Source organism: Falco biarmicus, chromosome 9, assembly GCF_023638135.1.
Source record: "Falco biarmicus isolate bFalBia1 chromosome 9, bFalBia1.pri, whole genome shotgun sequence".
Lineage (NCBI taxonomy): Eukaryota > Metazoa > Chordata > Aves > Falconiformes > Falconidae > Falco > Falco biarmicus.
Window position 1 is genome coordinate 47,409,498 of NC_079296.1, and position 13,389 is coordinate 47,422,886.

The 13,389-nt window shown below is 38.3% G+C and overlaps 1 protein-coding gene across 3 annotated transcripts in view; it reads left to right on the top strand.

Annotated features, from left to right (window-relative positions):
- The window catches only part of POLR3A (RNA polymerase III subunit A), a 41,090-nt gene that overhangs the window by 17,009 nt on the left and 10,692 nt on the right, over positions 1 to 13,389 (top strand). For all 3 annotated transcript variants that reach the window (XR_008823800.1, XM_056350849.1, XM_056350850.1), the window contains 6 exons: positions 1,978 to 2,096; positions 3,559 to 3,696; positions 5,320 to 5,490; positions 6,295 to 6,408; positions 11,249 to 11,335; positions 11,421 to 11,503. Coding sequence is in view for 2 of the 3 variants with exons in the window: in XM_056350849.1 (XP_056206824.1) it covers positions 1,978 to 2,096; positions 3,559 to 3,696; positions 5,320 to 5,490; positions 6,295 to 6,408; positions 11,249 to 11,335; positions 11,421 to 11,503 (712 nt within the window). In the remaining variant the exon portion in view is untranslated. The remainder of the gene's footprint in view (positions 1 to 1,977; positions 2,097 to 3,558; positions 3,697 to 5,319; positions 5,491 to 6,294; positions 6,409 to 11,248; positions 11,336 to 11,420; positions 11,504 to 13,389) is intronic.

Genomic DNA, 13,389 nt, shown 5'->3' on the forward strand with positions numbered 1-13,389 from the left:
CAACACCCCCAAGTCCTTCTCAGGGCTTTTGTCCACCCATTCTCTGCCCAGCCTGTATTTGTGCTTGAGATTGCCCAGTCTAGGTGCAGCACCTTGCACTTAGCTTTGTTGAATTTCGTGAGATTTGTTAGGGCCCACCTCTCAAGCCTGTCAAGGTCGCCCTGGAGAGTGTCCCTTCTCTCCAGCTTGTCAGCAGCACCACACAGCTGGGTATTGTCAGTAAACTTGCCCACTTGTTGTGGACAAACATCCCACCATCCATGTCACCCACAAAGACAGTTCTGGTGCCAGTGCTGACCCCTGAGGAGCACCACTCGTCACCACACTGGTCTCCCCATGCACGTCGAGCCATTGACCGCAACTCTGGGTGCAACCATCCAGCCCAATTCTCTATCCACCAAGTGGTCCACATATCATATCCAGGTCTCTCCAGTTTAGAGACAAGGATGTCAAACAGGACAATGTCAAAAGTTTTGCACAAGTCCAGGTAGATGACACGAGTTGCTTTTCCCTTGTCCGCCAGTGCTGTAACCCCGTCACAGAAGGCCACCAGGCACAATTTGCTCTTGGTGAAGCTGTGTTGGCTGTCATCAGTCACAGTCTTATTTTCCATGTGCCTCAGCATAGTTTCCAGGAGGATCTGCTCCATGATCGTGCCAGGCACAGAGGTGAGACTGACCAGCCTGTTGTTCCCTGAGTCTTCCTTATTTCCCTTATTAAAAACAGGGGTTACATTTTCCCTTTTCCAGTCAGTGGTGGCTCCACCAGACTGCCATGACTTCTCAAAGATGATGGAGAGTGGTTCGGCCACTTCATCTGCCAGTTGCCTCAGGACATGCAGACGCATCTCATCAGGTCCCGTGGACTTGTACACCTTCAGGTTTTTCAGATGGTCTTGAGCCTGATCTCCTACAGTGGATGGTTCTTCATTCTCTTAGTCCTGCCTTTGCCTTCTGCAGCTCGGGCAGGGTGGCTGGAGCAGCTGCCAGTGAAGACTGAGGCAAACAAGGTCATCCTTCTCCGTGTCCCGGGGAAGAAGGTCTCCCATTTCCTTCTGGAGAGTACCCACGTTCTCCCTAGTCTTCCTTTTATCACCGATGTACCTATAGAAGCTGATCTTGTTGTCCTTGACGTCTGTGGCCAGATCTAATTCTGTCAGGGCTGTAGCTTTCCTAACCTCACACCTGGCTGCTCAGACAATTTCGCCCTGTTCCTCCTAGGCTACCTGTCCTTGCTTGCACCCTCAGCCATCTTCACTGCTTTGTTTCTGAAGGACCACCTGTGTAGTAAATGCTTGTTTTGTACTCAAATTACTATCTGAGGTTTCCATTGTTTTCTGTGAGAATTGGAAGAAATCACCGTTTGCCTTTGTTTATTTGTCTCTAATAAACTGTGGAAAGCCCTCAAGGTAACATTTTCTATTTCTGAAAAAATACTGGAATCTAAGAAGAAGGATATTAAGTGTGTAATTTAAGGGAGGGGGGCCATTGTTTGCAAGGATGTTCAGCAAATAAAACTTCTGAGTTAGTGACTTAATTCTTTAGGACTTAATGTGTTCTAGGAATCTTTGTAGACACTGAGCCCTTCATCAAAAATATTGTTAGAATATGTTTATTGAAGAAATTGTGAAGCAAAATAGGTAGGTTAGGATTATGGGTTGTATAAAAAACAATCCATAATACACAACAGGATAATACAAGGACTGTAGGCAAATAGTGGTGGTGTGACTCTCTATGACAGGAAGAAAAAAGTGTTAGGAGTTGTTAGCAGTATCGTTGGCTAACTTAGTTGTCAGTCTCTGCATAAATGCTGAAATGAACAGGACAAGTAATGGAAAAGCTTTGTTAACTGTTGCAATTCTAAGCGCATTTTTGATGAATTGTGAAGCTAAATAATCTTCGTTAAAGTAAAGATAGCTCATTAGAGGAGCAGTGATATTCTTCATTTGTGAGTGAGATTTTTTTTCTTTCTTTTCAGGCTCCTTCATTAATATTTCCCAGATGATTGCTTGTGTAGGTCAGCAAGCTATCAGTGGGTCCCGAGTTCCTGATGGATTTGAGAACAGGTCCTTGCCTCACTTTGAGAAGCATTCTAAGGTAATTCTGTATGTTTGCAGCACACTGTAAAGAAAAGTGAAAGAAGTTGCCTTAAACCATTTTAAGAAGGACAGATGATAGGATGTTTTCATGTGACATGGTGAAGCAAAAGGATCACATATGGTGAATGTGAAATATTTTGAATGTGCTTTGGTAGTTAACAGTAGTGTGAATTGCTATAGGATGTCTAGTTAATTTGCATTTTTACAGAGGAGCCTTGCTTAGACCTTTCTAATTTAGTAAAATTGAAGTATGACAATATATTTTTAGTTCTCTTGAGAGTTCTAAAAATCATTTGTTGAAGTATCTCTGTTGGCTTATGTTTCACTGCACTAAGACATTTTAGGACAACTGCTGGGTGTGTGTTGATATCTTCAGACAGGTGAAATATGCCAGAGAAACTCTTCTGGAGTCTTTTTTTTTTTTTTTTTTTATTGTCTTCTTGTTTTTTCTTCCCACTAGGATAGGTACCATGGGCTACTCTGACTGTTCCATCTTTGAGTTCTGTTCTACGTTAGGCAATAGGAGTCTCATGCACTTGTTAATACAATTCAGTGAGATTCTTTTTTTTTTTTTTCTTTTTTTGAAAAAACTGCTCTCTGAAATCTCATGATCAGTACAGAACCTTCTAGGTATCAGCCATCAATCTTGTTAGTGTGTTAGTCAGATAAGTGTCAGGTGGCAGACATGGCACTTGCATGTCTCATTAAACATCCAAATTTCTTTTTCTGAGTTCTGTAACGTAATTGTTTTATTTCTTTTCTGAATAAATTAAAGAATTAAAAATCCTTCGTGGATTAAATGAGAAGGTGAAAGTTACATTTTAACTCTAGCTTTTTAACTGATTTAGAAAGCCCTACCTGTTAACAAAAAGTGATCTTCTAAGGTGAACCTCTTTGTAGCCTATACATAGTTCTGTGGGGTTGTGGAGGCAGTTTGTTGTTACTTGAATTGAAGGGAGGCCTGCATAAAGTTCATGGGCAAGAACTCTTCTCAGGGGTGAGAGCATTTGAAAAAAGCAGTTATGTATGTATCTCCAGTTGTATTTTTACTGTATTCCTTAGTCTTCGGCGCTGCAGATACCTTTGCTATACTACTGCAAAATGAATGTTCTTATCGCCTTTTAAATTTTTGCAATGTTAAGGGAGGCTGAAGTGTTAGAAGATGGTGTAGTGTTTGCAAGGAATGGCTAGAAGCATGACAAGGCTTGGAGGAGGAGGAGGAAGAAAGTCTATTAGATTAGTTTGCAAGAACTAGGCCAGGGTTTTGAAGCATTTATTCAGATCTGTAATGCAAACGTTGAACTTCAAAGCTAATTGCAGCTGAGATGATTGCTCCGTGTTTGTGTATGGATTGGCTAACTATCTGAAAGAATTTAGATGACATACAATGTGTTTCTCTGTAACATGCATATAGAATGTATATTGCATTTTAACCATTGTTTTCCCACTCTTCTTCGTAGCTCCCAGCAGCAAAAGGCTTTGTTGCTAATAGCTTCTACTCTGGGTTGACTCCCACTGAATTTTTTTTTCATACAATGGCTGGTCGGGAAGGTCTGGTTGACACAGCTGTGAAAACAGCCGAAACTGGATATATGCAGGTAACTGTCAGTGGAGTGGGGTTTTTATCAGTCTTGCAAAAGAAGGTGTTTCAAATGTACATTTTGAGGTGAGGGGTGGGGGAGAAGTGCATACATTATGTGTGTGTGTATGTTTGTTTTTAGTGTAACAGAGTAATTTATGCTGTGAAATATTGGTTTCTAAAGCAGACCTCAGGCAATGGTACAGTAGCATGCTTGCATTAAGGTGTTCCCTCTTGAGTAAGGGTGATAAAAGCCCTTGTTCTATGGAATTATTGAGAACTGCTTTCTATGTAGCATGTGTTCCATCCATCCCATGGGTTTTAGGAAGTTTTGTCCATATGTTGTAACACAGATTTGAGTTGCAAGTGCTTTTTCAGAGATGGTGTTTCAACACTGAGAAACAGAGAACACAGATCCTTGGTTTGGGTTATTTAAAAGGTGGTCTGGGTGACAGAAATTCAGTTAAAGCTCCCTTTCAGTATCTGTCCTCTTAAGGTAACAGGCACCTTGGCCATATAGACTTAAAGTTCTGCAAGTTGTTGGTGTCTTGGGCTGCGTCTCCTGTGAAAATAAATGTCCCTTTGACAAAGCTTCTTGCTATTACAAGCAGCCTTAAGACTTCAGTGAAAACATTTAAGTAATTGTTTAAGTATAGTACTTTTCCCAGTGTAACGGGCTGTAGAAAAGCCAAGATAATTTGGAGCTGGGGACACATTCAGAGATATGCAAGTAACTGCAAAGACTGAAATCAGTTTCTTTTGGGGTGGGTGATTAATTAGACCACTTGTCTCCCCAAAGTAACAGAATAATGTTTGCATGTGTGTAAGTATATATAAATATAATAAGCAGGCTGCAGAATATTTTTTCTCATCAATTTTCACCCTACAGGAATGACCTGTAATACTTGGACTTTGTAATTCTTTTTTTTTAAAGAAACAACATTTATTTCATCTTACCTTGATCCTCCTCAGTAACAAAAAATTACCAATTTATATTCTTCAGGGAGCTAATTTATTTTCATAGAACAGTGAAGTCCATCCTTCAAGTACAAATGTTTTTAACCATTAATGCTTCACAGCATGCTGCCTTCTAGGGAGACGGAGGAAGGAAAATGGTAGTAAAGCTATTTCCCAATACAAAGAATTAATGTAAAAGAAGTAGCTAACACTGGTAGAAAAATAGCACCTTCTGGCTTTGGCAGATGAGCTCTTTGGGTTTTGTCAGTGAAAATAATTGTTGACTGGTTTTGCTTCCATACACAAAAAGTGTTGTATCACTTGAGAAATAAGCCTGATGAAGAATATGAATATTCTGTCAAAAAAAACCAGCCCAGATTCCTCAGCCTGTAATAGGTTCTTGCAGCCTAGCGTCAGGCTTCCATGTGGCAGAATTTCTAAATGTGGAGAATTATGTTGTTGCTTTAAATTTTGTTATTCTTGGCTTTCATGTTTTGAGGAATGTACAGTGAAGCCCTAGGGATAATGTATGACTTAAAATAGGTTTTTATGCCTGCTAATCACTATGTCACAGGTATTTCCAGGGTCCAATTTCTGTATTTTTTGTAATCCCAAGCAATAGCTACTTTTAAAAAGATCCCATTTATTTTCCTTGAAAATATTGGTTTTTTTCCTTTTTCTTTAGAGGCGACTGGTAAAATCACTTGAAGATCTTTGCTCACAGTATGATTTGACAGTCAGAAGTTCTACTGGTGACATTATACAGTTTATTTACGGAGGAGATGGCTTGGATCCTGCAGCCATGGAAGGGAAGGATGAACCACTAGAATTCAAGCGTGTTCTAGACAATATCAGGGTAAGTGTTACTGAAATCTTCCGAAGTACGAAAACAGTACTAAGCATGTAGGAGGAAGTAGTAAATGACAGGAAGAATTGTTGCAGTTGAAGTATTTATTTTTAAAACGCCTTTTTGCCTGTTCATGGTCAGTCCTTCAGCATGTCTGTACTAAGAGTTGTATTTTTTTACAGTAGAACACAGCAACTAGGACCAAACTGTGTATAAGCTGTGAAAAGTAGAATTTCCTTTTGTGCCTAAACCTAGTCCCAAGGGCCTGATATCCAACTTAATAGATAAAATACTCCTGGCTTAGTTGATTACTAGATTGAACTTACATTACACAAAGTAATTCCTTATTATATCAAGATGTGCATGGTTTTTTGTGTGGAACTGCCTCTTAAGTCAGAGGCTTGATGGGTTATTGAATAACTCGGGATGTATGGTGATGTTTGAAGGACGGTATTGTTTGGTTTTGGTTTTGTGGTTTGTTGGTTGGTTGTTCCCCTCCCCGCCAAAGACAAAAGCCTTTTGCTGAAATAACCGTTCAGACTTCTGTAATGTGAGTGTAATAGATCAGCAGAATAAGAAACGTGTGTGTATACCTTCAGCTTTACGTAAGTAAGCAGAACTATATGTGGACCTTCCCTTCACGATACTCTGGTATTATATAGTAAAAATAAAAAGCAAACCCAAACCCCGCACAAAAACCAGCCAAAACTGAAGAATGCTGTTAAATCAATTGTATGTATCTATATTCTGTGCCTTTACAGTGAATTTTTTGTGCATGTGTTTTATATGAAGAAGTAATTTTTTCTTCTTAAGGCTGTATATCCATGCCAAAGTGAACCAGCCCTTAGTAAGAATGAATTGGTGTTAACATCTGAGTCCATTATGAAGAAGAACGAATTTCTTTGCTGTCGAGACAGTTTTTTGCAGGTAATTATCTCGCTTAACAGACTGCAATTAACTTTTTCTTGTAAATTAAGGAAATTAAATAAAACAGCCTTATTAATGTGTAGGAGCAATGGCTGAATTTTATGTGTTAGTGGCAGTTAGTTCAGTAATACATTTCTGTACGTTTGGGGGGGGGGGAACAAGTAATTTTAATTCTTATGGTAGTTGTTCATGTTCACCACAGGAACATTAGAAACGAGAGAAAAATCTAGTGATTTTTTGAGTAGAAGGTGCCATTAATCTGAGATACCTTGTGGGAATTTCTCTGCCTAGCAAGACGGTGCAGTAATTACGAGCTTCCACTAGGATGTCAGAAAAGAAATAATGCTTGTTGACTCTATGTAGGAAACCACTGAGTCTCATACTCCATTATTATGCTTATGTTTTGATATTGTCAACTTTCAGAATAACTGTTTTTACTAATTTGCTTGTTTTCCTGTAGTAGAAACACGAGCTATACACGTAGACCTATTAACTTTGCTTGCTTATGATACTAACCCAGCAAAAAAACTGGTGTCACGTGAAGTGCTTCGCTGGATGTGGCTTTCTTATTCTGGGGAGTACTTGCACGTCTTTTAAGGATGAGTGGCTGTTGACATGACCGCTTGCACTTGGAATTGCAAAAGTCGGTTTGTTTGAAAGAGCATTAAACAATTTTAGTATTTCTGAGAGCAGCTATACCTAAAGACTACTTTAGGAGACAGTGATTAAGAAGTGTACAATTAACCTGCCTGTGGACACATAAAGCTGTTACCTTGATGCACCTTCTTATTACTGGCAGAGATGAGAACATCATCAGCAGTGACCTGCTTTTGAAGGGTTTCTTTTTAATAGATCTAAGTGCTTCAGAGCAGAAGATGAAAAAATAATTGTTGTTTTTAAGCGGTTTTTTATAAACCTGATTCACAATTCTGTTGCTACAGCAGAGTTGAAAAAATAAGTATATCCATACTTGAAATATGCTGTGAATCTTAACTGCTTCTCTGAAGGAAAAAAAATGCAATATACTAACACCAGAGTTTGGAGATGAAGCTAGTCTTTGAGGTGTACATATTTGTAATCTTATCAGGAAAATCTAGATAATTGCTGTTAATTTCAGAATCACAGATATGGCTACATCACCTTAATGGTAATTAGTTTAACTGAAGATTTTTAAGTTTTAGATATTGTTACATTTTCTTCTTTCCTTTTTTTTTTTTCTGTTCATCCTTGAAGACATTAACTGAGACAGGTTATGAAAAATATAATGAGGTAATTGTAGCATGTGTGTGCACTGTGTGAGCATTAATGTTAGTGCTTTTTAGCTAAAGATGTGTGTATAGTGCTAAAGTAACTGATTAGCATATATAAGTTACTGCTTGTTAAATAATAATGTAGGTGTTCATCACAATTACTTACCCCAGTTCCATTTTAGTGGTGAAAACCATGAGACGAATTAATCCTCATAGTGAAATCTGAGGATATGAGGAAGCTGTCTTTTAGTACCTGAAACTGCCTTTGAAAACTTATTCTTTCAAACTTTAGGGATATTAGCATCTTTTCTGACATTTTCCTACCCCTTCCTCCACTTTTCCTTTTCCAGAACTGAGATATTTTTATTGGTGTTATTTTACCAGGAGGTTCCTATAACAGGCTTATCCACTCTTGTGCAAAAACCAGTATGTCTGAATAGCCTTTTTCAAACAGGGTGACATTCACTCTGCCTGCACTCCGCCGTCACTGGTGGGAATTTAACCAATGAATAAGCAGACTGTTGGCTGGCACAGTTTAAATTGTGTTACTCTTTTAATATATTTGAGTATATTAAGATACGGGTGAAGGGAAGGTTTTATTTCCTTCTTATTGAAATTGGGAAAATATTTAGAAGAACCTCACAATTTAAAAACAAAAAACATCAGTTAAATCATTTCTCTATGGTTTTTTTTTGTAGATGGAATAAGAGTACTGGGGAGTGTGGTACAAACATGGAAAAGGCTCAGCACACAGCCAGTTGGTGCTGGCACGTGTAGAACTGACCTAATGGGTCTGCCTGGACTCGAGGAGATTATTGGTGGATCTTGTGGGGTTGTCTGGATCACTGTGTTTCAGCAAGCTTTGTAGCTGCGAGGATTCTTCTATCAGCAGTGTTTCATGTATAGAAATGATTCCACTAGCTTAAGTGTCGGGACACGTGATGCAAGCACCTGGCTGGCTAGGCTTTATACCCTGCACTGCTATTCTGACTAAATTTGGGCTCTGTAGGAGCTGACAAAGCCCACGTGGAGCCTCAGCTTACTGAGTCAGTTTGGTGCTGTTTTGTTAAACAGGTCCAGACTAAAAGACTTCATAGGTTTAGATAATATGAAAGAACTGATGGTTTCTTGAGCTTGCTCTGGCAGTTGCATCGCTGTGCTCGTAGAGGACAGTGTTGCACTTAAGATAAGTCCATAGAGACAGACAGGCTCAGCAAAAAGTGAGCTACGTTTTCATTCTATTTGTAGCATAAATTAATCCGTAGTTTGGATAAACTGCCAACAAATAATTGAAAGTTGAGAGGAATTGCTAATTTTCTCTTTTAGTTGTTATGCATGAAGAAAACTTTTGACAATGAGAAATGTCTTCAGAGATTTACCTTCTATTTCTCACCTTTTTTTGTCTTTAGTGTGTGGAAATAATGTACCATTTGAGTACCTTATTTTTACAGTTCAGAATTATAAATAACAACAGATGTGCTATGTTGGGAGGTTTTGGTTTGTTTTTTTTTGTAAAGCGTTTTGGAGCTCAGGGACTGTCCAAGAGGAAAAGTTGTTCTTTTCTCATAATGCTACTTTTTCACATAATACTACTTTCACATATTTTCACATAATACTACTACGCAGTTTCTCATAATGCTACTTGGAGTCCTCTGCTCTACTAGTCTTAAGACAGCCCTATTGTGGACTTTCTCCATGTGACCACACGGCCAGTTACTCAGCCAGTATGACAACTTGTTTTGAGGAGTTTGTGATGGGTGTGGTTATTATTACTGTCCCCAGGTTTTCTAGTAGGTGAAAATTTACAACTTAGTCTTCGGTGTTCTGGAGGAAGAAGTCAGTGTTACTTACACCTCCTGCCTCTTCCCCTTCCACTCCTCCCTTCCAGCCCCTCCACAAAAGAAGCATCTTTTGTGATAGAATTACTTCTAAAATCTCTCCTTAGTGGGGTGGATTGTTGGGTTGTGGGGTTTTTTTCCTAGATCAAATGTTTTGGATTGTCTTCTGCAAGAGCTACAATATTCCTTCTTTTTAATGCACCCATAGTAAAAATATTATTTTTTCTAATATCACGTTATTGCTTAACAGTTTATTTTAGGAAATAAATAATCGATTTTATGCAAAGATTTCAGGGTCAAAAACCTTTAAAATGGCAAAATATTTCATTCTTGAATTACTGTGACTTAGTACAGGGCAAAAGGGGCAAAAATGTATGAATGCATCCTGTTGTCATCCAAGTGGGGAAACAACTTGAAGCATCCATTCCAGCAGCACATTTCTGTTGTTGGTTCTTTCAGTTGAACTTTGTGCTGGTATTGGCAGAAAGTAACTTACTGTCTGAAAATTTCTTGACTATCAGTAACAATGTTGTTATTTTGAGGATCTAAGGATTCTGTTAGGATGTAATAGAAGTGTATTTATAATGATTTATATATTAGGTTGGGGGAGAGGGGAAGGGCAGTCACTCAGATATTTACTAGTAATTTTTGGTGCCCAGCTACTGTTGGTGGTTGGAAGGAGTCCAGTACTGAGTGAAGAAGAAGTGATATTACATTATTGTCATCCTGGTTGTCAGGCAGGACTAATGGGTTGAAAAGGGTTTAAAGGGACTCTAAAAATCAAACTGTTCGTTTCTTTACAGAGGCTTTCTTAAGTCATTGTTGAGGCAAATGGGAAGGACTTCCTCTTGCTTTTGTTTATATTTTGGTTTTGATAATCCAGTGACTTGCACTGAGTCCACTCTTACGGAAGAGTTTATTTGTGGAACTCGTATTTCTTGACTTGTAGTGTGCATTACAATATCCAAAATCTAACGCCCAACTGATGTTTCATAGAATTATTGGCTGGTTTTGTAACAGTAATTGTTTCAGTCTATGTTCCAGTAAAGACTGCTAGAAATACTTTTGGGTAAAACTGGTGAGAGAGTGAAAGGTTTATGTACTACTACGTGTGAAATGCAATTATCTGCAAGACCTCTCCACAAGATAACAAGAGTTATTTGAACTACGTTAGGTAGAGACTGACATGTGTGTATCAATTTTGAGTGGTTTTTCCTCCCAAATAAAGTACGTCTTGAATTTCTGAAATCTGTGCAGCCAGGTGTCCTTCATGTACTTCCTCTCTTGCCACAGTCTTTCCATTTTGACTTATTTTGAATACTGAGAAATGAGGGAGAATGTAGATGTGTCAGTATACTCAGAAAATAAGAATTTTGAGGGGTGTTTTGGTGTTGGTTTATTTTTTTTTGGTGGTAGAATCAGCTTCAGTAAGTGGTGGGTAGGAAGGTAGGATCAACCACAGTTAGATCTCTTTAAGTTTTCCATGCGTGCTCAGGAAGGATGCTTTTGTTCAGCGTGGACCATATTCCTCATGTATTGCTACTAATTTGTGGTTACACAAGAGTGAATCTGGTTTGCTAAATTCTAGTGTATGTGCGTGTCTTAAGTTTTAATGTTCCTCTCTCCATACTGTGCATTGTTAATTTATTATTGTAAACATACCATTTGGAGGTCTGAGCAAATAATTTACTGCTGAAGATTTGACTATGAAGACCATGTCTTCGCTTACTGTTGTTTTTAATGTAATTTCAGGAAATTAAAAAATTCATCAAAGGTGTTTCTGAGAAGATAAAAAAAACTAGGGACAAGTATGGCATTAATGACAATGGCACAACAGAGGTAAATAGTTTCAAGGGGGTAGTTATATAGCTATTTTCAATATTTGTAAGCTATTGATTTTCCAACTCTTTTATTCTCTTCTCAGCCACGAGTTTTATATCAGCTGGATAGGATTACTCCAACACAACTGGAGAAGTTTCTAGAGACTTGTAGGGACAAATACATGAGGTAAGCGTTTAGCCTGTTATTTTCTCAGTTTATCCCACGCCCTCCCCAGTTTAGCATTTGTTGCTTTGTTTGCAATGTAGGAGTGTATTTTGCTATTTTTACTGTATGAGTGTTGGTCGTGTTGTGAATGCAATACGAATAAAATGAAACAGTTGGCCTCAAGGCCATAAACATTGCAAGACAAAGGTAAAATGCCAAAAAAACCCCAAAACATTGCTGTCTACAGGTGGGCTTGTTAAGGCAGAGTTGAGTCTTGTACAACATTTCTCGAGGTCTGACACTTGAGATTTTTACCTTTCTGTCTACAGTCATAATCAGATTATTTCATTAGAAGACTTCTGATTTCTTTTTACATTGTAGGAAAGATGCTTTATACTTAACTTTTTATTTTTTGAACATGCAAAGCTATCTGCTTGTGTTCAGACACCTTTCTTCTGAAATAGTAGTGATCATACCCGCGAACACAGTTCTCTTACATAGCTACTTACTACTTCTATCCACAGATCGTATTTTGACAGCAGATTCTGGTGAAAGCCAAAAGTGCTAGGATTCAGAGTGAGAGAGGATATTGTTTAAACACTCTACACATTTTTACACCCACTGGCAGCAGGCATGTTCCCTTCCTCCCCCTCTTGCAGGAGATTGTTCCAAACCTCCAAAGAGTCCATGCAAAATAATGTCTGAATAGATCAGTTTCAAATCCACATGAATCTTCACAGTTATTCTTGGATCTACACAGTCCGTAAAGAGTTAATGTTACACCTGGTGTTAATGTGGTCTTGAATCTCTTAAGCACTTGCAGGAGATTTTTGTTTGTTCTGTTGTCTCTAACAAGATAATGATACTGTGGATGTTTTCATCTTCTTATCCATTAGGAGTTGTTTCATTTACTCTAGACTCCTTGGATTTGGTCATTGGCGTGCAGCCATTGGTGACATCTGCTTTGTGGCCTCATGCTCACCTGCATCAATTGTTTACTAATACTTTTTCTAGAAAATTCATGTATGTGCTGCATTCTTAACAGAACTAGTTTAAAGCAATTAGCAGTTTCCTGCTTTCAGTTGTTAGGATTACTTGCTTACATTTGTCTTGAGCTTTCTTAAACATTCTGGCATACTGTATTCTGCTGATCTGACTGAAAGACGGTGCCCTTGGAAAGGATCTGATTGCTATGAAGATCGGTTTTGGTTTATAGACTATTGTCATTTTACCAGGAGAAATCTTTCAGCTGAGATTCCAGCAATTTTTAGGCAGATATTACATGAATGTCAGGAGACGTCCAAATAATAGTGAGAACAGTAACCTTTGCTTAAATGATTTTGTTTTTACAGTCACCCAGAATTAATTCCTTTAGCTGTTACAAGCTAAATCACTATTCGACAGTAATTTTACTTCGTAAGATTTCATCAAGAAATATGCAAGAAGCTGCTGCAATTAGATTGTTTGAGGAAGTGGTGTTGTGCCTTAAGTTCAGAGGTTGTGTTTGCTCTAGAAAGGCAGACCACGTTGCAGTCTGAGCAAGCTTAAGAATGCTAACTTGCAGGATCTGATCAAAATTGTAGGGGGGGATGTAAACCACCCCTCGTGTCTCATTTTGAAATTGCTTATCATAGTGTGGTGTGGTCTTCATTGATCTTTTTTATTTTTGTCCTGTAAGGACAACCAGTTCTCAAAGTACGTAAATTTTAGAAAGAGGCAAATGTGGGAATAAGCCCATTACTTGTGTAACTTCGAGGGAAAGTAGGTCATCAGCGTAGGGCTTTTAAATAAGGTGAAGACAACAAAGACATTAATGTCTAGATTTTGCTCTGATTAAAAATAATCTGTGTAATAAGTTCTTAAAGAAGATTTAATAAAGCTTTCTTATGTTTAAATGTATAAAGGGA